Here is a 26,006-nt window from a genome sequence, read left to right as displayed (position 1 = left end):
TTGGCTTTAATTCACTTTTGCTCCGTATAATTTTGTGATGATTATGCAATTTTGGTTCTAAAAAATTATTGTATATTTGATTTCAACTTTTTTTAAATTTAATAATTTTGGTCTAGCAAGATTGTATTATTAATTTTTAACAAAAATGATTAACGTGAGAGTCCAATCATGATGTGATAGTCCTTAGTATTATGATAACATAATGTTAGTGTCACATAAGCATATGTCTTAGTATCATGTCAAAATTGACTCATCTAGTGTCTGGTCATCATTAGTTTGCTAATTTTCATAAAAAAAAAATTGATTGCAGACTAATTAGTGACCAAATGTGAAATAAATATTTTGAGGAACCAAAGTTGCATAATCTTGAAAATGGACCAAAAGTAATCTTTTAATTTTTATAAGAAAATAATATATTTTTAATCTCAATATTTATTAAGAATAGCATGTTTTTAGTGTCTCTAAAGACTTTTAATGGAAATTTTTTATAATAAACTAAAAAACGTATTAAAATTTTTATAATAAACTAATATCAAATTTCAAGACAGTTTTTTCATGCATCATAAAGATATTTTAGTATTAACTTAAATTGTTATTATAAGAGAAGAAGAAAAATGAAATCCTGAGTGGATAATGGAAGCTAGTCTTAGGAGGGCGAGGCAGAGGAAGCGATAATGGCAATAAGAGGCATAGGAATGTCGTTCTCTGCTCCATCAACAACAAGACCCATACTTTCCCTCAACCCACGATTCCTTTCAGCGTCATCCACAATCCCATTATTTCTCGTTCCCAGCAGAAGCAGTTATCTGTTATTATCGTTCTCTTTCAGCAGGCCCGAAACAGAGTGCCCTGTTCCGCACGAGCAGCAGCCCATCAACGAGTACCAGTCCCTCTCGACTTCGTTCCCGTTCTCGTGGGCCGCCGGCGACGTGGTGGAGTACGCCTCGCGCCTCTTCGTGACGGGGGCGTCCTTCGCGCTGCTGCTGGGCCTCCCCGTGGCCTGGTTCGGGTCCGCCGGGGCCCAGGCCGAGCCCGCCAAGCGCCTCCTCTGCGCCGCCTCCAGCGGCCTCTTTGCTGTCACGCTCGCTGTCGTTAGGATGTATCTTGGCTGGGCTTATGTCGGGAATCGCTTGCTCAGTGCCACCGTTGAATGTATCTACCTTTTTTCTTCTTTACCCTCACTCTGTCGATCTACTTTCCACTTTATTTCTCAACAGTTTAATGACAACTTTGTGGAATAACTATTTTTCAACCGTGAATTCTGATAAGTTTGTTTGAATTTTGTAAGGCTTAATTATCTATTTGATCTTCAAATTATTTTAAATAGTTTAATTTTATCTTAAAATTTTTAAAAGTTTGAAGATCAAATTGATTTTTTTTAAGAATTTCAGGACCAAATTGAATTATTTAAATATTTAGAAATCAAATTAATAATTGAGTCAAATTTAATAACTACGTATGGGTTATGCACTAAAAATTATTATACTCACAATCTAATCACATAGCATCACCTGCTAAGTTCGTTGCTTTTTAGAATAATCATAATAAGAGTCATACCAAATGGTTATAGACTTACTGCGTCATCCAATTACAAACCATATTAAAATTGATTTTTAATCGATTGATAGTGTAAATTATTAATGTATGCCTATTATCATTAGAGTTTAATAAATATGTAGTGTGTATGTAAAATATTTTCGACCACCAATTGATTAAAAATTATCTTTTGTATGATTTTTAGGGTGATTATTATCAAAGTGAATAAACTTTTCAAATGATTTATGATTGTATGACAAAACTTATACTAATATTACATATTATTCCTTCTCTTGTTAGAGTTTAACAAATGGTTAGTGTAAATAATTTTATATTATTTATCAATTCAAAATCATTCTTAGAATAGTCTTTAAGGTAATTATTTCAAAACCAACTAACTTTTCATCCTTGCTGGTTTGTAAAATGTAAAAAGATGAGTTGAATACCTTTACCTTATTATTAGTACATTGTCATTTACTATTTTCTATGATTATTATAAAAGCTATCAAACTTACCATAATTATTGAATAACAATATAAATTTAATTAGAATACATTAATGCTATAATTGATAAACTATATAAAGCCATAATTGATAAACTATATAAAGCTATTTAACCATTCTTCTCTTGATTTTGCAGATGAGGAGACTGGGTGGTATGATGGTCAGGTATGCTCTCCCCCCCCACCCCCCCCCCCACCCCCCACATACTCACATTTAAAATCTGGGCACAGTGTAAGTTGTTATATAAAATATGCCAAATATCATTTCTTGCTTGAGGGTTCTACTGTATCCTTTATTTTTTCCGTTGTTATTTGGGTTCAAGATTACTTGTTTGTTTAGAGGTTTTATTTCTCCAAGTCGTAGTGAAGAATTCCAACATAATAAAATATATCACTCTTAGCTCCGAATCAATTTTCGTAGAATATTACTAGTGTAAATTGGTGTAGTCTGCCACAATAACAAAGTCTTATCCTATTAGGTGAGTGGGGTTGACTACATAGATCACAAAACATTATTCGCCATGATTAAAAATTAAAGTTTCAAAAATACTATTAAATCTAAGATCTCCTTTGATGATTTTTTCTAATGTCTTTTTCGGTTTTCCTCTTCTCCTTTTCCCTAAACTAAAAATCATGCAATCTATTCGTCTAACTTATGTTTCTTGTGACCTTCTTTGGACATGCCCAAACCACCTTAATCGATTCTGTCATTTTTTCTTCAATGGGTGCTACACTAATTTTCTCTTGTATAATGTCATTTTGTATTTTTTTTTTTGTATGATCACACATTCATCTTAATATTCTCATTTATGCTACTCTCACTTTTCTTTCATGTTGTCCCTTTAAAGCCTATCATTCACTGCCATATACTATCTTTTCTTGCAGTGCACCACAATCGTAAAGAAAATAAAGTCTAATATCTTATAGATAAGTGTTATATAACAGAGTAAATTACACTAATCACCGCTGAAGTTCCATGAAATTACACAAATATCTCTTGCTTTTTTAATATTACAGTGAACTCCTTTGTAGGGGATATCAATGTAATGTTTTCGAATATTAAGGACGTGTTAGTGTAATAAATAAGGAGGTGCCACTGTAATGTTTTCAAACATAAACGGTTGTTAGTGTAGGAATAGAAAAAAAGTGGTATTATATATAATTTGAAAAAAGCTCAGAGGGTGTGAGTATAATTGCTCTATAACTTTTGATATGGAATGGCTTATGAGATCATGATGTTGCTTGAAAAAATCATAGATGAATAATTTGATGGCATGGATGATGTGTGCCATGTCATTTGGACTGGTAAAATTACCCAGGCAAATATGGTCAATAAAATCTTTTGTGGTGTTCTTTGTTGTGCCCCTTTTGTATACCTTACAAAAATGCCTCTGCATGAGTTCTCTTTGTTTTGTTTTTGGGTGGTATGAACAAATATTGTATTCTACTACTTAAGCCTAAATATTTCTCAACAGATTTGGGTGAAGACTGCTGAAGTTTTGGCCCGCGATAGACTCCTTGGATCATTTTTTGTGAGTATTCTATTAAACTACTTCCACTTTTACACGTAACTTAACTGTTGCTGCCTGAGACTCCTGTGAACCAAGCCATTAGCATTATATTTTCTTGTTTTCTTTTGGACCTATATAACATAATTGTTTTTTAAGATTTAAGATTATGTGGGTTGTGAACTAGCTAGGATCACTATTGTAACTGAAACAGATATGCATATCAAATAGTGATATTGTGTCATCAAGTTTCAGGAATTATTTCCCACTTAAAACTGCAGATAGATATGCTTTTAGAAAATGGGAAGACAAGACACAATTATATTAAATTTTGTGCGTTTTGCAAATAGACACCTTGAACTTTCATCTGAACTTGAGTAATCTGCATAATGAATTGACTTAACCAATAATCTTTTCTTCTTTCTTTTTTTATGTTTAAGGTCAAGCCTGTACTGGGCAGATTGAAAATTACTCTAGTGAGTCTTGCAACTTCATTACTTGTATGTGCACTTATCCTCATTAACATTGATGGGGACCAAAACCTGACATCAAAAGAACCTAGAGTTCGAGTTGTACCTGGAGTTTACAATGATGATTCTGCAAGATTATTTGAACCAGATGCCTTTCGTGATGAACTTGATCTTCAATAATACATGTTGACCGCTTATACTAAAGAATTATCAACGCTGGACCCTCCATTCAATGACAGCATGTAGTTATTTGGGAGGAACGGGTGCTCCATATGTTCAGTATCAAATTCTATAATGTACATATCTTATATTTGCCTTTTTACACACCATATGTTTACTGTAAAGTTGAAAATAAAATGAACATATGTACATTTTCAGTTTGCTGTGTAATCCCTTTTTTTCCTTTTGGTCAATGGGACTAACTACTTAACATAGAAGATTTAGGGCCTCTTTTGGATAATTTTTTTCATGAACACTTCTAGGAAAATAAAAGAAGGAAAAATGAAATGAATTTTTACATAAGCTAAAATTAACTTATGGATAAACTAATTTTTAGAAATTCCCTTATTATCTTCTATTAAATATGATTTTAAGTTGTGTATAAACTAATTTTAGTTTATAAAGAAACTTATTTCTTTTAGAAGTGCTTATGAAAAAAATTATCCAAATATATCTCTGCACTATTATTATCTGTTAGGTTCTATCAAGAAAAATTATTAACTGTTAGGTGGTGGTGGAAACAGAATAACGACAAGAAAATAATGTTACTTTTCACTGCAGGCTAGAAGTATTTTCTTCTTATGGGGAGGAAAGGGTGTATACTTGCTATACCAAATGGTCTTTATGTCAGCCTCAAATTTTATTTTATTTTATTTTAAGGAAAATGCTGTTTGGTAAAAAAAAAAAAAAGTTTATCAAAGTATTATGAAAGAATGTAATTGGTCAAGATCTTAAAAGTGGACTATGTAGTTACATAAAGAAACATCTTTTTAAATGTACTCCACTGTGAATGATTATTGATTCTTACTTTTGTACTCTTCTTAAGAATTCGTTCCTACTAAATATCATTACCGTAATTCTAATAATGATTTTGTCCGTGCATAAAGCTTGAATTTGAAAGTTTGTTTAAGGAGAACTTGACATGTATCACTTTAATCAGTTAATGGAATCGGTAAGTTGAACTTGTAACAACTTCCAAATATTTGAGAGAAAGATATTCACAATAAAGTCCTAACTCCTAACCACATGTTGCATCTTCCTTCAAATTAGTACATGCACCAAAGCAAGAAAGAAAATATTTAATTGAAATTTGAAAAATACATTAGGGTAAGAAAGGAAAGGGTAGCATGAGAAACTCAAGATTCCCCCAGGATTCTACTCTTGAAGGTATTGGCAACCATTCAGCCCCTCCAAAGCTGCCCAAGAAAGTTAGAACAAGAGCAAATAGCAGTGTGCCCCATAAATAATAAACTAAAGAAAGGGGAAAAATATTGAAACCTTCTTCTACCTTTGGTTTATTTTTTGAAATAATAACTCTATATTCTCATGTATTTTCATACTTCTTTAATATTTTCTTTCACATCTCATTACTTTATTAGTTTCTCTAATTTTTTTAATCGCATCTCTCAATTCTCATTGTATTTCACATATTCTTGTCTCTTCTTTGTATCTATCTCATTTTTATTGGAGTGTATACACCTCAAAACGGTTTTAAACAATATTTTTTCCTCTTTGAAAGTGTCCTAATGGGAGGTTTACCTCTTTTTAGTAAAACTCTGATTATTTAGTGTAGTAAGTCATCTATTGACTCATATAATTGTCCATCTTGTCGCACAAAATTCAAGTTTATTTTAAATTTACTTTACCACACAAAATACAATACAGTTAGATTTGGTATATATGGCAAGATATATGATTATTTACTTATATAAACTAATAGATGATTTATCACATCAAATAATACAATATTTTACTATAGATGAGTCAAACTCTTGATTCCATGAAATTGGTTTCAGTCAAATGGTGTGTAAGACAGTTATATACGGATAAATAAATCAAACATTTACACCTAAAAGTTTTTCACATAACCCATAACGTTATCACTATATTATCTATCATTCTTTCTTTTAATCTCTCTCTTTTATTCATTCATAACTTTTAATTTGAGGGGACGTTATTTAAAGATAACATAGTACTTGGATTGTGGCCAGAGCTTCATTCCTCCTCTTGCAAAACCAAAGTGTAAACTCTTTTTATGTGATAGTTTTATATTTGCTTCAAAAATTAGAGAAATTAACTTAAGTTGGTGTTTTTATTTACCGACAAACACATTAATTACTTGCATGTTTTTTTTTATATATATGTATAGAACACAACACTTTGGGCCACAAAGTTTGGACCGTCTGTAAGTCATTGGTTCACAGCGGATTTTACAGTGAACTTTTAGGCTATTGTAATAGAGAAAATTCTTTTAATATGTTTCCTTTGAATATTTATCTTAACTGCATATCTAAAATTTAAATTCGAACTTGAGACTTCTATTTAAATTAAAACAATGTCACGCCAATTAATGTACATGTTCTACGGCACTTGTATGCTTGACCTAATTGTGTGGTGAAATAGTTAATAATTTAATTATTCAAGAAAAATGAAGTGGTTAATAATTTACAATTTCATGATCAACATATGAATGAAAAAATCATTTGTTAAATAATAAAATATACATGATGAAGTCTATGATAAAATATAGGGAAAAAAAACTCAGTAAAAATGGTTAGCTAAATGTTTTTAACAAAAATAGTCATCAATAATAAAACTGATGTTTTACACTTATAATTTAGAAAATAAATTATTAGCCTTAGTATAAGTTCTTTTCTTATATGAGATCTTTATCATAGTAGTATATCTTAATAATAAAAAAAAGAAAAAGAAAAAATGAGATATGATATTTTGGTCAACTTAGATATAGATTGTGTTGGGGTCAAATACTCAATTGTGGATTATTGAAACCTGTGGCTGAGCTGCCTGAACATATTAAGGTGAAGGAGGCCCATCTCTTTCCAGTCCACACCGACTCACTCCACCATTCACCCACCACCAAATCAATTGAAATTGATTTTTTTTTTTTTGTCAATTAAAAATTATGGAACTTAACTAGTACAAATAATCATTAAGGAGTTGACGATAATTTTCTCCGAAAAAAATTTCAAAAATATATTTAATTATATAATAAAAAAATATTGTTTTAAAAACATAATTCAATTATTCATCTAATATTTTATTTGCAATGTTTTTTACAAGAAAATATTATAAAAAAAAATTATTGAATTATTAAAAATATTTAGTAATATTTTTAATTTAATAAATAATAAATTTAGGAGGAAAACGATTTAAGCTAATTCGAATTTTTATTCTATTAGTAGCATCACAAGAATGAAATGAAACTTACAGAAAATATATATATTTTAATACCATTAGATTGGATAAAGGGAAAAAAAGTGACTGGGTGTATGCATACCCACCAGGTCACCACAGTTCCACGTGTACGACTGAGAGATTGCCAGCGATGACCATTTTGCATGACGTGTCAAGCTCACTCATGATGCAATTTTTTTTTCAAAGATTTCAATTTTTTTTTATTACAAAACGCATAAAGCAAATTAAAAGGTTAAAACAAGAATAAAATAATATCGTAGCAGGTATTTTTTCAGTTAAAACTGATATTTTATTTCAATAATTATTATCAGATAGGATATTAATTGTTTATTAAATACAAATACCAATAACATCCATAATTGATGATACTATACATTTATGTTTCATAAAAAAATAAATGTATTTTTGTTTATAAATATAATTTCATTTAATTTTAATTTAATAAATTTTAAACTTTTTGAAATATTTGATAGACCACACATATTTAATTAGACTGCGTTAATAATATTAAGAATCATATAATATAATATAATTAAATACATGTCTCATAACCAAAAGTTATTAATATAAGTAATAGTGAATTTGATCTGTTTAAGTAAGATATTGGATAGTAAAAAATTTCGATATAAGAATAATCATAGACATTAATTTTAAAAATATACATGATTAAAAAAATAAATATCACGTAAATATTAAATTAAAGGATGACACTAATTTAAGTAAATCAAAATCATTAATATTTTAGTGAATATAATGTAAAAAGTAAATAAATATATGTATTCATAATATAATTTTTTATATTATCTTTTAATTATAAAATTATAATAATTTTGTTGATTTTATGATAATTATTTATAAATTATACTAACAATATATTTTATTATTTGACCGTGGAAAACATTTTAATTAACCCATATAAAAACTTGCAAACATCAAAATTAATAATTTATATAAAAATATAAAATCAAATTAACCATATTTTCACATATGAAAAGGCAGATTTAATAAAAAAAAAAAAAAGAAATGCAACAACTCCACAGACATGATAGGGGCCCACCATGAAAGATAAAAATGAAAAATCAGGGAAGGGTTCATGCACCTTTCCCATTTCCCGTCTCTTGCTTCTGTTTCAAAACAATCAGAAAGCCATTTTTCCAAATGAAACAAACAATAATTAAAATCAACATAAAAAATAAAATAAAAAATCCATTGCATTTAATTATTATATTTCCAAAAAGAGAATTGGTTGTAGACTTTGTGAAGCAATATTATTATGATTTGTATTTTTCCTAAGTGGCTTCATCCCCAGAATAAATCACACCCCCCATTGCAATGACCCCCAGCAACAACTCTTCTGCATCTTCAAACTCCCTTTTGGCTTTTCTAAGTGCTGTGATTCTTTCTTTCATCTTTTTCTTCAGGTAAGGATTGGGGGCACCTCAGTTCTGTTCAGACAATGATGTGTCCTTGGTTTTTCTGACTTGTTATGCATATTGATGAACTGCTGTATATGTTTTTTGATATCTCCAATGCGAGTATTCATACAAATATAATTAATGGGGACATTAGAATACCACCCCTTTATCCGAAAATACTTTTTTTTTTCTCTTTTTTGTTTCATCTTTTTCTTGTAGTTAATTTTGGGGGCCTAAAGTTAATTGCTTGCATGGTATACAGGATTCTGTGACAAAGTAGTGTGTAATTGCCCGCTTAGGTTATTTTTATAATTGTTTCCTTATTTAAGTTGCTATATATCAAATGTGGGAAGGGAAACAACAACCTATTCAAGTAAAGATTGTTATGAAAAAACCTAATAATTAATTTTTTTACAGCGTCTTAGATATAAATTTGTTGCAGTAATATATGCAAATAAGCTCAAAATATATGAAGCAAGAGAATTGTTTAGTTTATTAATGTAAAATAATTACAGAATTGATAATATGGATTATGGAAAAGTAGATTTGTATTTTCAAAAGATCTTTGTTTTTGTCTTTTCACTTGGTTGTTGGTCCATCAAAAGAAGGATGCAATCCTCAGCTGTTTATTTGGGGTTTGCTCCATGTGAGCTGTTTTGTAAGAATGTACTTTATCTCCAACCTTGACTCTTGCAGATTTGATTCATAAAGCAATTGGCAATGTTGTAGTACCTTAAAATGTTGCTATTAGGTAAATAGGTTGGTGACATGGATGAAGGTAGGTAGTTAAAATGATTGAAACTACATCTACCACTGTGAGTTGTACGATGAGGTGGTATGAAGAGTCAGGTAAGGAAGAATTAATGTGGCACTCTTTGAGAGTCCAATGTAGTTGATGTGTCAAAGTTACAAATCAGTAGCCAAAATTTCTTTATATTTGTCCTTGTGAATTCTCCTGACTAAACATTTATACTGTGCAAGGATAGATTTGGTTGATGTTTGTGCTCTGAGCTTATCTTATATCTGATGCTGCCTTATTTTATGTGCTACAGGTCCTAAAGCATACTTGTGATTTCCTCCATTATTTCCTTTGAGATTTGGACAGTAGTTGGTCATACACCCAATTCTAAATTAGGTATTTGTGCCATAAAGTCTGTCATTGCTGAATTAATTTTATCAAATTGATGAAGGAATAACTGTCTCACTTGATCTTTTCATTGTACAGAGTTGGGATGTCTGGAGGAGTAGTTTGATACAGTGATGCATCTCCACAGATACTTGAGTAAAGCTATATGCTGTGGTGTAGATTTTTACTATGGAGTTAAATGCAAGTTATGACGTCGAGCATTCACATTCTACACAAAGAATACAGCATGAGCTGTGGCCTCTAGATCCAATTGATCCAAAGAAGGCAAAGTTTCCATGTTGTTTGGTTTGGAATCCACTTCCTGTGGTCTCATGGTTGGCTCCCTTCATTGGTCATGTTGGCATTTGCAGGGAGGATGGAGTTGTTTTAGATTTTTCAGGATCATATCTTGTGAATGTTGATGATTTTGCATTTGGTCCAGTGGCAAGATACTTGCAACTTGATCGTAGACAGGTACTGTTTCTCAGGTTCATTATCTAAATCTCTTGTTGCCTTCTTTCTTACAGATTGTTCTCTTTCATGCTAGCATATCATCCATAAATGCATGCATGCTTTGCAATTTGCAAAACAGTTTTATGCCAAATTCAACTAACTTTAGTTTTTGGTTGGTGATGGGGTTTTAGGGGACTACAGAACTTCTATGGCCAAAACGTAGTTACATGTGAAACTATTAGGTGAAACATTGATGTATTAGGAAAACACCATAACTAACTGCGATATTGACGATTATGTCCTTGTTGGAAATGAGTTGCATTTGCACCTAGAGGGCTCTCTGAAGTCAAAACCTACAAGTCATGTCCCATTTGAATCTTATAGGTTTCATCTTGAGATATATAAATCTTTTAGTTTGAAATAAGAAACTCCTTACCTTTTACTTTTCCATATATCAAATTGAATCTGAATTTGAAATAAGAAACTCCTTACCTTTTACTTTTCCATATATCAAATTGAATCTGAAATTTTTGTTATTTTACCCTTTTCCCCTCATAGGGCCTCACACTTATATTTGAAATTGCCATTTCTAAATAGATAGATTTCTAAAGATGCTTAATTCAAATCAGCCCACTAAGTTTGCAATTGGTTTTTATACAGTTATTGGTGCTTGATCCCCTCATATGGTGCTTATGATTGTTTGTGATACCAGCTGTTAGATAATGGGGCATGCATGCTAAATTTGAATAGTTATGTTTGTTACCACCCAACAATTTCAGATTATTGACACCCAATTTGGGCCCTCATTTAGTACGGTGATTTGACCTTGATTTTGGAAAAGTAATTCAGTTATAGATGTGTTGACTTTTTTATCCATAGAAGTTAGAACAATCCATTTGCCAAGCTCTCCCCTTTCCCTGTACCCCTTAAAATTTTGGTTGGTGTCAATTTTAATTCTTTAAAAGTATAAACTCTAATTTGGCATTCTGTGTAACCTGAGATGTTGCAGTGTTGCTTCCCCCCTAACCTATCTGCACATACATGCAAGCACGGTTACCTGCATGCCGAGTATGGTACTGCAATCGCATGGGACGATGCGTTACAGACAAGTTTGCGGTATTTTGAGAACAAAACTCACAACCTTTTCACTTGCAACTGCCACTCGTTTGTTGCCAACTGTCTGAATCGGCTGTGTTATGGTGGATCAATGAATTGGAACATGGTGAATGTAGGAGCTTTGGTAATATTTAAGGGGCACTGGGTTGATTTCAGGTCAATTGTAAGGTCTTTTCTGCCTTTTGTTGTGGTTGTTTGCTTAGGTGTTTTTATGGTTGGATGGCCCTTCTTACTTGGGTTACTATCCTTCTCTCTACTCTTAATAGGGTGGTTTCTATTGGGTACTTGCCTATTTAGAAACCTATTAGAGTGCTAGATGGTCTCTTGAATTGAAAGATGGTCATGATTTGTGTTCCCTCTTCTCCAAATAACAGGTTTAAATGTTGATATTGGAACAAGAAATAGTTATCTCTTATGGAAAGTTAATGGAATAGCTTTTGAAAGTGTACTTGATGCTTCGTTAGACCGTGAATTATGCAATTGTATTGACTAATTGGTGGAACTGTTCTGCAACCTGAATCCAATGAGGAAGCTGTTCTAGTTGCATATTCTCACGTTTCTTAATTATGTTTTTAATAATGTTTTTAGTCCCTCAAATTAAAATTTGCATTTGATTTAGCCTTTCAAATTCGCGAAATGTTTTTTTTTAGTCCCTCGTGACTGATTTATGGTAGTTTGGATGCATAATTTGTGGTAGTTTTTTACCTTAAGACGGACTAGAATAAGCATTTTGCAAATTTGAAGACTAAAATATACAAATATTAATTTGAGACCCTAAAAAGGCGTATCTCAAAGTATCCAATGTTTGAAGGACTAAAAATATATTTAAGTTAAAAAAATAATTTTAAGAATTCGAAAGCAATGAGTACACATTGAACTTGTTAGAAATTGTTCTTTTATTTTATTATTTCCAGACAATTAGTTGAAATCAAACCATTCAAGATGGTTAAGCTAAAATAAATTGTCAGTTGATCTATATGTACAGTGGTAGAAAGAAATAAATTATTTGTATAAACATCTATAGATTTATATATTATAAGTTTAAATATGTTTTTAATCTTTTATAAAATAAGATATTTTTTATTTTAGTCCTTTAAAAAAAATTGTTATAGTAAATATTTAAATTTTTTTATTTTAATCCTATTGTCATGTAACTTTTTTTAGTAAATTATGTTTTTAAATTTTTCATCAACTAATTTAATGTCATTAATTTTTTTTTAACAAACGAGAATTAAAAACAGCCTACAAAACAAAACTTACATTTTTATTTTGTTGATGACACAAGTCAAGATCTCACTTATGTCATTGTTACTGGATAAAAAAATCTTAAAAGGATTAAAGTCAAAATAAAATCTTTAAAGGATTAAAATCAAAACAAAAACCTTTAAAAAAATTATAAAAAAAAATTCTTTAAAGAACTAAAAAGAAAATCTCGTATTTTATAAGGATAAAAAAACAATATTTGAGCTTATATTATAATTACATGTTATGAACATAATATAACGCGAGAAACTTAATTTTGACTATTGTAAATGTACAATACAAGGAAAAATCAGTTTATACCGTTTTATGTTAAAGCTTAATGTTAAGATTTTCATACTGGTAATCAATAAGAAATTTTTAGAGGTAATTTTTAAAATAACAGTATGAAAAAAATTTATACTACCGTGCATTCTTTTTTTTTTTTTTTGGTATTTTACTACCGTGCATTCCAATTAAATGTTTTTGTTATACTTATATCATTTAATATTTTATTAAATAATTTTATCGTAAAATTCATCGTAAGAGTAGAAGTTCACATTATAATATTGTATAGATTATATTTATAAAATTTAAAATTGTCTAATATCATTAAAATGCATTAAGGTTAACATAATATATATTTTTAAAACAAAAATAAAAAATTTATTAAATTTTTTGCATTTATTTAATTTTGATTAAAAAAATAACAAGCAATTAGGGCTATTTATAATTATAAAAAGGAATTAAAAATGAATATGATTTTTATATTTTTCATCAATATAAAACGATGTCCAATAGTAGTTTTACTTTAATTTCAACCATCCATTACAAGTGTATACTAAAAATTAGTTCCTCTTAATTATACATTTCTTTATAAGATGTGCACTAACAACCTATGGAACCAAAAAGAAATTTGGCTTGTGTGGGAGATAATGTACCTAAAAAAATTGCTACCGAGGAGCCTTCTACTTGTACTCGTGGCATGTCTTGATATTGAAATGATACAACAACAACAACAACAACGCCTTATCCCACTAGGTGGGGTCGGCTACATGGATCAACTTCCGCCATAATGTTCTATCAAGTACCATACTTCTATCCAAATCATTAAGTTCGAGATCCTTTTTGATAACCTCTCTTATAGTCTTTTTGGGTCTTCCTCTGCTTCGAATTGTTTGTCTTCTCTCCATCTGGTTTGCTCTCCTCACTACAGAGTCTACCGGTCTTCTCTCTACATGCCCAAACCACCTAAGTCTATTTTCCACCATCTTCTCTACAATAGGCGCTACTTCAACCCTCTCTCTAATAGCTTCGTTTCTAATTTTATCCTGTCGAGTCTTACCACACATCCACCGCAACATCCTCATCTCCGCTACACCTACTTTATTCTCATGTTGGCTCTTGACCGCCCAACATTCTGTTCCGTACAAAATCGCCGGTCTTACCGCAGTCCGATAAAACTTTCCCTTTAGCTTGATCGGTACCTTTGCATCACATAACACCCCCGATGCTTTTCTCCATTTCATCCATCCTGCTTGAATGCGATGATTCACATCCCCTTCAATTTCCCCATCATCCTATATTACAGACCCAAGATATTTAAACCGTGTGACTTAAGGGATAATATGGTCTCCTATTTTCACCTCTGAGTTAGAAACCCTCCTTCTTTTGTTGAACTTACATTCCATATACTCCGATTTGCTTCTGCTTAGGCGAAAGCCATGTGTTTCTAGAGCTCGTCTCCAAGTTTCCAACCTCTCATTCAACTCCTCCCTCGACTCTCCAAGGAGGACTATGTCATCTGCAAAAAAGCATGCATCTCGGCGCTATCTCTTGGATTTGTTCCGTGAGGACATCCAGAATTAAGGTAAAAAGGTAGGGGCTAAGGGTTGACCCTTGATGCAAACCAATTGTGATGGGAAAATCGTCTGACTCTCCACCCTGTGTCCTAACACTAGTCGATACCCTATCATACATATCTTGGATAGCTCGAATATATGCAACCCTAACCCTTTTCTTCTCTAGAGCTTTTCACAAAATCTCTCTAGGCACTCTATCATACGCTTTCTCCAAGTCAATAAAAATCAAGTGCAAGTCTTGTTGGGCCATGCGATATTGCTCCATCACCCGCCGTAATAAATAAATCGCTTCCATGGTCGACCTTCCCGGCATGAAACCAAATTGATTCTCAGTAACTTAAGTCTCCTTTTTTAATCTCCGTTCGATCACTCTTTCCCATAATTTCATGGTATGACTCATGAGCTTGATTCCCCTATAATTTGCACAATTTTGTATATCCCCCTTGTTCTTATAGATTGGCACTAACGTGCTTCTCCTCCATTCCTCCGGCATGCGTTTTGACCTCATAATTTCATTAAAGAGTTCGGTGAGCCACTCAAGACTTCTATCTCCAAGAGTTTTCCACACTTCAATAGGTATGTTGTCTGGCCCCACCGTCTTACCGTTACTCATTCTTTTCAACACTTCCTTTACTTCCTGTTTCTGAATCCGACGATAGTACTTATAGTTCCGGTCCTCTTCTCTTGTGTCTAGACTGCTAGAGTCATATCCATATCCATCATTAAATAAGTTGTGGAAATACGCCTTCCACCTTTCCTTGATATCTTTTTCATGCACTAAGACTTTGCCTTCTTCATCCTTAACACACTTTATTTGATCCAAATCTCTAGTCTTCCTCTCTCTACCCTTAGCAAGCCTATATATAGATCTTTCTCCGTCCCTGGTTCCTAGAGCTTGGTATAGTCCGTCAAAAGCTTGGGCTCTTGCCTCACTCACCGCCTTTTTGGTTTCATTTCTAGCTATCTTATACTTATCCCAAGTTTCAGAATTTCTACACCTAGACCACTCCTTGAAACACTCCTTTTTTACTCTAACTTTGCTCTGAACATTTTCATTCCACCACCACGATTCTTTACCCCTAGGTCCAAAACCTCTAGATTCACCCAACGTCTCTTTAGCCACTTTAATAATCTCTTGGGACATCTTGTTCCACATATCATTTGCACTTCCTTGTGATTGTCCACACCATCCCTCCCATATCTTTTGTTGGAAGATTCCTTGTTTCTCACCCTTCAAGTGCCACCATTTGATCCTTGGTGCTACCATAGGACTTCTTCTCTTTGCCCTATCTCTAATTCTTACATCCATAACCAAAACTCTATGTTGGGTAGTCAAGCTCTCTCCCGGGATAACTTTACAGTTCAAGCAATACTTCCTATCAGACTTCCTGATAAGGAATAAATCTATCTGAGAACATGTCCCTCCACTTTTGTAAGTTATAAGATGTTCCTCTCTTTTCTTAAACCATGTATTGGCTATAGAAAGATCCAAAGCCTCCGAAAACTCCAAGATGGATTTACCCTCCCCATTCATCTCCCCTAGACCAAAACCCCCATGCACCCCCTCAAAACCTCTAGCCACGCTACCTACATGTCCATTGAGATCCCCTCCTAGGAAAACTTTCTCTCCTTGGGGTATATCCTGAAGTACCCCTTCTAGATCCTCCCAAAATTTTACCTTAAAGTGTTCTGCTAACCCAACCTGAGGTGCGTACCCACTAATAATATTAAAGGTGTCCTGTCCCACTACCAATTTTAAGGCTATGATACGATCTCCTACTCTTCTTACATCCACGACATCCTTCTTCCACTCCTTGTCCACAATAATCCCTACCCCATTTCTTGATCTGATTTTTCCCGTATACCACAGCTTAAATCCCAAGTTGTCTAATTCTTTCGTTTTTTCACTTGTCCACTTAGTTTCTTGTAGGCACATAAAATTGATCTTCCTCCTCACCATAACATCCACTATTTTCATAGATTTTCCAGTAAGTGTGCCTATATTCCATGTACTAAAGCGAATCCTTCTGTCATGAACTAGCTTCTTTACCCACACCCGTTCACGAAAATGTGGGAACACTTGCTTACTTTTCACTACATCCGGACGGCGATGCAGCGGCCCTTGCTCTTTTGACACTGTACTCAAGCCATACAGCGCGTTGCTTCCGGGCAACGACCTAGCATTCACATTATTACGTAATTGATCCATGTCATAGAGATTCGACAAAGTTTTACGTTGGCTGTCGAAAGCCTAACACAACCCTCTCCTTTTATCCGGGCTTGGGACCGGCTAAGAATAGCAAAGCTAACCTAGGCAGGATTCTTGATATTGAAATGATATAGTAAAAAATTTGAAGAGACATTTTATTACATAAAAAAAGGTTAACAAATATAGATTTCTTATATATGCTTACAAGAAACATTGCCAAGAAAAGAATGAGTGGATTGGTGTACCGTTCTCATCAAAATCTTATTAGCTATTACATGATGGAATAGAGTTTAGAGTCTTTAGACTTTAGATTACGAAGTAAACATGTTCATCAGAGAATTTTTAAATAGCTCTGCTGCTATAACAAGAAGCCAACAAGAAGTTGAAAAGAAAACCAAAAAGTGAAATCAGGCTCCATACTTGGGAGCTTTCCAAAGCTTAAAGGCTATCTCATGCAAGAACCTATCTGCCGGTATTGTAAGATTTCCACCATGCTGCATTACAAGAAAACAAAAAACTACAGTGAAGCAAAGGTTATACAGTAACCAAGAATTATAGCTTAAACAAATAACAAGCTTAGGAAAATTCATTAATAGCTAGCACTCAAACCATGATACTTTACAAAAACTGCAAACACTTGCAATCACAGAATCAAATATGTTTATGGTATACTACTAGAAGAAACACTCAAATACACATGTTGATCAATAACATGAAAGTTTTAAAGATTGAAGTATGTAAAGTTGTGCACTGAACATCATTAAGAACAACAAATAGAGAGCATGATCAGACTAATAAGTCATGAAACAAAGCAAAAATAGAAACACTAATTGGAATAAATCATTACTAAATTGTGAATAAAACCTAAAGTAAAATCTAGAAACAAACCTCCATAAAATCTTCAAAAGAAAATCTCTCTGCATTATCCTTGCGAGTCACCGCAGATTGCCATTGCGCAATTAACATGGGAGAATAATGCCTGTATCATTTGATATGGAGATAAATATTCAAGACAATCCAAAGAGAAAGCAAGGATTACTAATCTTCAATTACTATAACTTAGGAAGTGTTTGGTGGACGTGTGCATATCAAAACACGAGTTCTATTTATGTTTGGCATATTTAAAAATATAAAAGAACATGGCAGGGGGTCAAAAAATTCTCCATTTTGGTTTCACTTAAAAGGATAGAACCAAGGAAAACAAACAAAAAATGAATTTTCTATTTCATTCTGTCCATGCGCTAAATGCTACTTTAATTACCTTACATCCTTTCGAGGAATTCCTCCTTTCATAGCATAACTTTGTAGAGGATAAAGCACTGAAAGATGGGAGTTCTTCTCATCTACCCTCTTTGACACAGAAAACTTAGAATCATCACCCTCCAAGATATTGCCATAGCTCACGACAACGGACAAGTGCAGACGTGAACTGATGTCAGATCCAGGTTGCATTTGACTCATTACCCCTCCAACCAAGGCATCCATATATCCCATATCAGCAGCAACCACTTTTTGTTCACCAGCTCCATTGTGAAAGAAAACCAGATCAAAGTGGTCACTGTCCAGCACCTTCCCTTCTTGAAAGCCAAGCAACTTGAGCAGCTCAAGGGCCACGACCTCGGCAGAACCTCCTACCACTAACTCATCCAATTTAAGAACACTAAATCCAAGTTTGGCACTAAAAGACTTCAAGCTTGAATTGTTGGTCAAAATAGCAGCTTTCATTCCCATAAACCTGTATTTCAAAAACGAAATCCTTTATTTGATCCATTTAAATCAATCCTTTGGTCCTTACAGGTGACACTCATTTAAGAACCAGTCCCTACGTTAAAAAACTTAAGTACCTGTAAGTCCTTATTTTGTACACATTGGTCCTTGGTGTTCCTATGTTTCTAAGTATTATTAGTCCCTTAAAAACTTAATTTTTAGTCCTTAAAAGTAAAACTTACTCTTTTTTTTGCTATACTTGAATGATTGTCACCTATAAAGATCAAGACCCTGTTTGGATAACTTGCTCAATAAGCACTTATAAAAGAAGAAAATAAAAAGGTAAAATAAGTTAAGTTTCTTTTACAAGTTAGATAAATTCAACTTATTCACTTCAACTTTTATAGAAAATCTCTCATTTACTTTTCCACGAGCTCAGTTTAACTTATTCATAAGCTAATTTTAACTCACAGGAAAAACTTAATTCATATTACCTTCTTACATTCTTCTCCTATAAATGCAATACAGAAGTTTATCCATACATGGCCCAAATAATTAAAAATGCTACAGAGAAGTTTATCCAAACATGTCAAATAATTAATTTAATCTCTACAAACAACAAACTGGAAAATGGAAAACAAACAAATAAAAGAGAATACCTATCAGGCAAGGTTTGTTTTGGTGAATCCTCTTGGTTGTCACTATCACTGATTTTCCCCTTTTAACAAGGAATAAAAAAAAACACCAATTATAAGATAACAAAAAAAAAATCAAAACTTGACTAAATGGGTCTCACCATATTTAAATAAATGGGACATGCATCCAACAGCACTGCAACTTCTCGAACTGTCCTCTCATCCTCGCTTTCTGGAAACTACATATTCAAGTGAATTTGAATGTGGCAGGGGCATAAATAGGAAAAATAATAATTGAGAAGCGTGTGCTAGGCATTATTACAAACACAAAGAGGATGTGGATTGAGAAGAAGGGAACCTGAGGGGGGAGAGTTTGGGAGACTCAAAAAACCGCAGGAAGATAGAGAAGCGAGAGAGTGAAAGTGAGAGTGCGATGAATCGATGAAACGAGCTAACCCATCACCGAATAAAACCAGGGATCGACTTGGCTTATCTGCCATTGCTCCTTCTGCTTCTGGGTTTTTCACAATTTTGGAATTAGATGCAGAGAGTCCGGATATTGATTTAGCGAATATGATGGTACGTTGTAACGTAGACGTTTGTTTATAAAGAGGAATTCTCTGACACGTTCTTTTGCGGTTTAATTATTTATTTTTCTAATGTTCAATTAGTTTTCTCGTTATTAAATGGTTAAATCACAATAAAAAAAAAGCTTCAATCAAGACCAACAACAGTTATCACAGTGAAAAAACTTGGGTCACTATATTTAAATAAGATTTCAAAACCAACAAGTCCTTCTTTGAGTGGTTTTGAATTCAATTTCTTTAAGTAACATTTTAAGTTTGGATTTAAGTTTTATAAATAAAAAAATATGATTGAAAAAATATATTTTATTAAAGATGATCAATTAGGTGTGTGATAAATATTAATCATTAATAAAATGATTAGATATTCTACATCGATATTATAATAAAAAAAATAAGATTTCAAATTGAAGCGGTCAAAATGAAAAAATAAAATAAAATTAAAGTGTGTTATTTTTCTTTTGTCAAAATAAAATTTAGATATTCAAACTCATGTGTATAACTTTTTTCATTGGCTATAAGTATAATTGATATAGAAAATATACTAAAATTTTTACACATAATTATAGGTTATATAGATCAATCGAGATGATTGAATGTAAAATAATTATAATTGTAAATTTAGAGTTATCTGAATTCTGAACCAAAATTTGACATATTTTAATTTTTTTTTAAATGAAAAACTTACTAAAAGATTTTCACAAATACAATCTAAACATTTTCAAACCTATTTTAAATTATTTAAAACTATTAGATTTTTAAAATTTTAGGAGCAAATGAAAGAAAAATAAAATTAAATTGAACTTATTTTTAAAAAAATAAAAAAATCTAATTAAATCTTTTAAAGATAAAGGGATCTAATTGAATTAAAGGATCTAATTTGACTTTCAAAATTAAGAGAACTACATTAAATCTTAAAAGTAAATTAGATAACAAAAATAATGATGAAATCTTCTTTTGCCTGCTTTCTTTATTTTTTTTGGGTGAATACCTTCTTTATTTATTATTATCTCATCTCATTTTTTTTTTGTTATTAAAAACATGTGTTTAACTTTATGGTTAGGACAAAATATGTATTTAGTTACTTAGGATTTTTTTTTTTATGACTAGTTAGGGGTTTATTTGGTGAAAGATAAAACAAAAATAAAGTTTAGTTAAGTTTATAGTTTCTAAACTTTTTCAATTTTTAATCCCTAACAAACTTTATCCGATCAAGGTTAGTAAATTTTTAAAAATTTTAATTTTTAGTTCTGAACAAAAGTTTGGATTTCATTTTTTTTATTTATGTATTTAATGAGGCTTCACGCATTAAAAATCGAATTTTTAAAAAGTTTAATGTCCTTGATTGGTTAAACTTTTGATAAAGGACTAAAAAATTTAACGAAAAATTGTTGAGAAATCTTGAGTAATCAAACTTTTGTTTAATAATTAAAATACAAATTTAAAAAAATTAGGAACTAAAAACTTAATTAACCTAAAAAAATAAGGTGAACAAAATATGAAAAAGAATTTTTTTTAGTGTAAATTTAATATTTTTTTATATTTATTATATATATAATTGATACAAACAAGTAATACACGTAGATTTTCAGATTTTTGAATATTATTTTTGGCCTAAAAATTACATATTTTAATTTTTGGAGGGTGAAACACACATTCAAAATTTTATAAAAACAAATTTCAAACGTTTTCATATTCAAGAAGAAGAAAATTATATTTTAGTTCATTCCTAATAATTTACAGCCTAATCTATTCATGTATCCTTTCCTTCCTAACTAACTTGGGTCTCAATTCCCACAAAAAATACCTTGCTTGTACGTTCACAAAACACTTCTGTTTTGCAATAAGGCATGATAATTATTCACCTTAAACAAAAAGCATCTTGATTCTAAAATAACAAAAACTTTCTCAAAGTTTTTGCCTCTGCTTTGAAAACAAAACTCGGAATTGAGTTCAACTGCACAAAGAATAATTGATCATAATGGTTTTTTTTATCGGTAAATATTAACTTTTAGAATGTTAATTTTATAAGTAAAGGAAATTAAATTTGTGATTTTTTTTTCACCATGTATCTCTAAGGTTGATGTAAAATTTCAATTGCATGGAATATTCGATGGTTGGGTTTAGATGAAGTCTTTATGTCATTGAATGAGCTATCCAAAGGGCTGCATGCCAATCTTAAATATTAAGGCAGCATACACTTTTTGTTAAGCAATCCAAAAATTAATTTTATTTATTTGGATGTGATGCAGCACCTTATTTTTAATTTGATAAAATAGGATATTTTGTAAAACGTACTTCTTTCAGATTTAAATATAAAAAAAATATTTCAGTTTATTTACTTTTTTTATTTCATATAAAAAAATCTACACTTCCTAAACTACATTTGTTGGTGATAGTAAAAATTTGAAGGGAGCAGGATCGAGAGGTACTATGTTGTGAACGGAATCGTTAATCAATCTTACTATTATTAATTTATTGACTACTAGTAGTCTTTGGAGAAATAAAAAACTAACAGTTATTTAATTACATCTATAATTCATTACCACTTCAGCTTGGCAACAAAATTATTGAATACACTTTAGAATTTTAAATATAAAATGATAACAGTTACTCAATAACAAATGTTAATAAGTGATTTTAGTATATTAATTAAGAAATTAAAAGAATTTTTTTTTATTGAAATGTATAAAATTACACTGTTTATTTTTTTTTATGTTGTTTTATAATTTTCATAATAAATATTTATATTTTTTTAAATTTTTTAATTAATGTCCCAAAAATATTATTTTGCAACACCCTTAATTAATATAGTGAAATATTTGTTTTATTTTATAATTACAAAGTTGAGAAATGTTAACAGTGTATTCAACATTCAACAATCATTTTCCTTTATTACAGTCTCATATCTCCATCGACAAATCCAACTAAAAGTTGGCAACTTGTAAGGGCGGCACGTGTAAGCCAGGTGGTGACAAAAGTACATTGCCCTCTATTGTTTGTATAAATAACAGAATTTTTTATGAAATTGCAATGTAATTCTAATTTCTTTAAATGTTTAAGTAAAATATCAATAAATAAAATAAAAATATTTATTGAGAATTATTTATACTATATTTTTTATTTTTTAAAATTACAAATATATCATGAAACAAATAAATATACTTAAAGAAACATATGATGAGAAATATATAAATTATAGATTAAAAATATAAGACGAACAGTACAACGTGTAGGCTAATTAAAAAAGTCCCTAATTATGATGATTTATTTTTATAGGAATATTTTTAAAATAAGTAAATCAATGTCATAGTATTTAATTTTATGATCTTATTAGCCAGATTCCTTAAATAGAGAATTAATAAATAAATAGAAAGTTTTGATTTCTTAACCAATTACTTTAAATGCACTTATTGTGTAAGATCATAAATTAGTGTTAAAAAGATTTTTAAAGTTAGTTATGAAAACGCTTATTGGCAGTAAAAAAAAACGCTTATTGAGTAAGTAAAAACATTTAAAATAAAATCTGCAAAGATTATTTTACTTTAAATTGATGTATTTAGCCTAAAAGTCAACAAAATAAAGATGTATTTACCCTAAAAAAATAAAATGCAAGTATTGAACGCTATAATTCGTAAAATAATAAACAAACATAAGATCCTTTCTTTATTCAGATTAAATTAATTACTTGATTATACTAGAGTCATGAAATGATTTTTTCCTTTAATTCATTAGATTACAAAATATAAAAGGAAATATTTACAAAAATAAAATACCTTCAGGTACGCCTTATAAAGCATACATAGGATCCTTTCTATATTGAGATTAAATTACTAGATTTATTTTGAAGAATAATTTACAAGATTACATTTCGATTTCTTTACACCAGAATCAAGAATTTTTTTTTTGTTTTCATGTATTTTTTTAATTTAGATTTTTTCATCTAATTTTTAAAATTGAAAGATATAAAAGGAAATGTTTGCATAGATAAAGTACCTTAAAGCACGCCGAATTTATTGGGTTGTGGTAAATTTACAAAACTTTATTTAGTATATTTATACTAATTAACTTAAAAATTTTATTTATCAGAATTTAAGAAAAAATGTAAGAAAATATTTTTATGATAAGTTTTATATTTTTTTTAATGAAATCTCACATTATTTTTATAATATAAATGAATTAAATTTATTTAATAAAATCAACACAAATTTAATTTAACAACAAAGAATAATATGAAAAGATAAATATCTGTAATACATTTTTAACACACTCTTTAAATATAAAGTATTACTTTTTATAAATAAAAAATATGTCTGACTTACTTTTTATTTAAAAACTCACTTATTATAGCTTTTTAATGAGTTTTAATTAATATATTATATAACATATAATCGTTGATTGCAATGGTCAACGCATTGTCAAACTTTGATAAAAAGATATCTCACTTTTTTTAAAGTTAAAAAAAGGTAAAATATTGTTTATTTATGCCTATTATATTGATATATCATTTATGTAATTAAAAATAATAACAAAAATTAGATATATATTTATGATATCAACCAATCAATATATTATATAAAATATAAGCATTGACTATATATCTGTCAGCACCCATATCAAGCACGGGTTAAAATAGATATTGCCTTTTTTTCATATCAAGTTTATCACATATTAATTGTGTAATTAATTTTTTTACCAGTGAAGTCAATCAAAATTATAATCAATTAAAATTTAATTTTTGTTTATATAATTGTTATCAACTTTTGATTGATTTCACTTTATCGATTAAATCAATTGATTTGTGGTCATAAATAAATATCAATCCGTGAAACACTGTATTTTTTTTCAATTTTAATTGATTGTCTCATAAAAGAATTGAATTTTAAATTTAAGTCAATCAATAATTTATTATTTTATAAACTAATTTTATTTATTATCCCTGAAAACATTTTTTATTATAATGTAGTAATTATATTGGATATTATTCTCGTAAAAAGTTTGCAAATTTTAATAACACATCTAAACTTTCGGTTTTAATTATATTAAAAAAGTTTGAAAAACTATATTATTTTACTTATTATTCTAAGTAAATAAATACAATAAAGATTTATTTTTAAAAATTAACATATGACCAATATTGTTAATTTTAATATTCTCAAATAAAATCATACGTAATTATATGATTTGAAAAGTTCCTTTTTTTAATTGACACATATATTAATTAAAATTCTTTAACTGAAGTTAAAATCATTTAAAAATGACTCCTTATCTATGGAAATTAATACATGATTTGAAATTAATGAAATCTTTTTCCATTAAAATAACACATTTTCCTTTAAAAAAAAATCTTCAAAGAATTGGCTTTGAAGAACTTACCTCTACAACAAATGATTATCCCTCTTCATCTGGTGAGTATTATTTATGGACTGTTTTTCTTCCTAAGAATTGACTTAAATTTATTAAATTATCTTTGTGTTCTTATTCTTAGATCATACTAATTTCGTTGTTCTCCCCATTAGGTGATCTTCAAATTGGGAGATACTTGAATAATTTATTTGTCCAAATATTTTGCAGATTTATATGATTTGAAGAGAAAAAGAAAAAAGATAGTCAAACGAGATGAAGATACTATAAAAGATTATCAAGGTTGACAAAGATTAAATTTATTTTTGTAATCTCTCATGATTTAATGTTTCGTTTTCATTTTTGAATTTGTTCAAATGAAATTTCATTTGCATCAAACTTGAATGTATTATGTCTCTAATTTTAAATTAGTTCAAATTATATTTTAATAAATTTAAGTTTTCAATGAATTTACTTTTAATTATTTATATTTTTTATCCGTATAGTAACACTGATTTAAGTAAAACAAAGAATTAAATTTCAAAACGTTATGGTGGTTAATAAAAATATTTTATTTAAAATGATTTGCATGATAGAAAATTTCACTTAATGTTCATTAAAACATATTTAAAGAGTGATTCACCTATAATAAAAAATTATATAATTTAATATATTAAATTATGTTAATACATTTCAGACATACTAAATTTTTTTCTTCTTCTGAAAAACACTTATTAAAAAAGTGACTTGACTTATAATTTAAAACATATGATAAGATTACAACATATTAAAAAAACATATAACTTTATAAATTAAATTATGGTAAAATGTTTGAAACATATTAAAAAATATTTTTCATTTATTT

General features: G+C 29.9%; 3 protein-coding genes across 3 annotated transcripts; 2 read left to right on the top strand and 1 right to left on the bottom strand.

Annotated features, from left to right (window-relative positions):
• Positions 1–605: 605 nt before the first annotated feature.
• LOC114385503 (uncharacterized protein ycf36) lies at positions 606–4,430 on the top strand. Its single transcript, XM_028345616.1, has 4 exons — positions 606–1,152; positions 2,177–2,205; positions 3,515–3,571; positions 3,988–4,430. The coding sequence occupies exons 1-4, from the start codon at positions 675–677 to the stop codon at positions 4,195–4,197; spliced, it is 774 nt and encodes a 257-aa protein (XP_028201417.1). The 5' UTR covers positions 606–674; the 3' UTR covers positions 4,198–4,430.
• A 4,176-nt stretch (positions 4,431–8,606) lies between these two features.
• LOC114385366 (protein REVERSION-TO-ETHYLENE SENSITIVITY1-like) lies at positions 8,607–12,108 on the top strand. Its single transcript, XM_028345413.1, has 4 exons — positions 8,607–8,873; positions 9,920–10,002; positions 10,093–10,467; positions 11,456–12,108. The coding sequence occupies exons 3-4, from the start codon at positions 10,183–10,185 to the stop codon at positions 11,876–11,878; spliced, it is 708 nt and encodes a 235-aa protein (XP_028201214.1). The 5' UTR covers positions 8,607–8,873; positions 9,920–10,002; positions 10,093–10,182; the 3' UTR covers positions 11,879–12,108.
• A 4,932-nt stretch (positions 12,109–17,040) lies between these two features.
• On the bottom strand, positions 17,041–19,805 carry LOC114383661. The gene is made up of 6 exons (XM_028343384.1): positions 19,573–19,805; positions 19,376–19,446; positions 19,239–19,297; positions 18,134–18,607; positions 17,761–17,851; positions 17,041–17,366 (listed from the first exon to the last, which is right to left on the bottom strand). Exons 1-6 carry the CDS (start codon positions 19,712–19,714, stop codon positions 17,280–17,282), a joined length of 924 nt encoding a protein of 307 aa, XP_028199185.1. The 5' UTR covers positions 19,715–19,805; the 3' UTR covers positions 17,041–17,279.
• Between the last annotated feature and the right edge of the window lie 6,201 nt (positions 19,806–26,006).

Source organism: Glycine soja, chromosome 14 (genome assembly GCF_004193775.1).
Source record: "Glycine soja cultivar W05 chromosome 14, ASM419377v2, whole genome shotgun sequence".
Classification (NCBI taxonomy): domain Eukaryota; kingdom Viridiplantae; phylum Streptophyta; class Magnoliopsida; order Fabales; family Fabaceae; genus Glycine; species Glycine soja.
Note: the sequence above shows the minus strand (reverse complement) of the source record. Positions and strands in the feature narration are given on the sequence as shown.

What these genes read in the sequence shown, in the direction of transcription:
- LOC114383661 (XM_028343384.1), bottom strand. Translation starts at nt 19,714, where the DNA reads ATGGCAGATAAGCCAAGTCGATCCCTGGTTTTATTCGGTGATGGGTTA. An exon ending in AAACAAACCTTGCCTGATAG is followed by an intron (nt 18,608 to 19,238) that starts GTATTCTCTTTT and finishes TTTGAAATACAG; the next exon opens with GTTTATGGGAATGAAAGCTG. An exon ending in ATTCCTCGAAAGGATGTAAG is followed by an intron (nt 17,852 to 18,133) that starts GTAATTAAAGTA and finishes CAAATGATACAG; the next exon opens with GCATTATTCTCCCATGTTAA.
- LOC114385366 (XM_028345413.1), top strand. Translation starts at nt 10,183, where the DNA reads ATGGAGTTAAATGCAAGTTATGACGTCGAGCATTCACATTCTACACAA. An exon ending in TGCAACTTGATCGTAGACAG is followed by an intron (nt 10,468 to 11,455) that starts GTACTGTTTCTC and finishes GAGATGTTGCAG; the next exon opens with TGTTGCTTCCCCCCTAACCT.
- LOC114385503 (XM_028345616.1), top strand. Translation starts at nt 675, where the DNA reads ATGGCAATAAGAGGCATAGGAATGTCGTTCTCTGCTCCATCAACAACA. An exon ending in GCTCAGTGCCACCGTTGAAT is followed by an intron (nt 1,153 to 2,176) that starts GTATCTACCTTT and finishes TTGATTTTGCAG; the next exon opens with ATGAGGAGACTGGGTGGTAT. An exon ending in GACTCCTTGGATCATTTTTT is followed by an intron (nt 3,572 to 3,987) that starts GTGAGTATTCTA and finishes TTTATGTTTAAG; the next exon opens with GTCAAGCCTGTACTGGGCAG.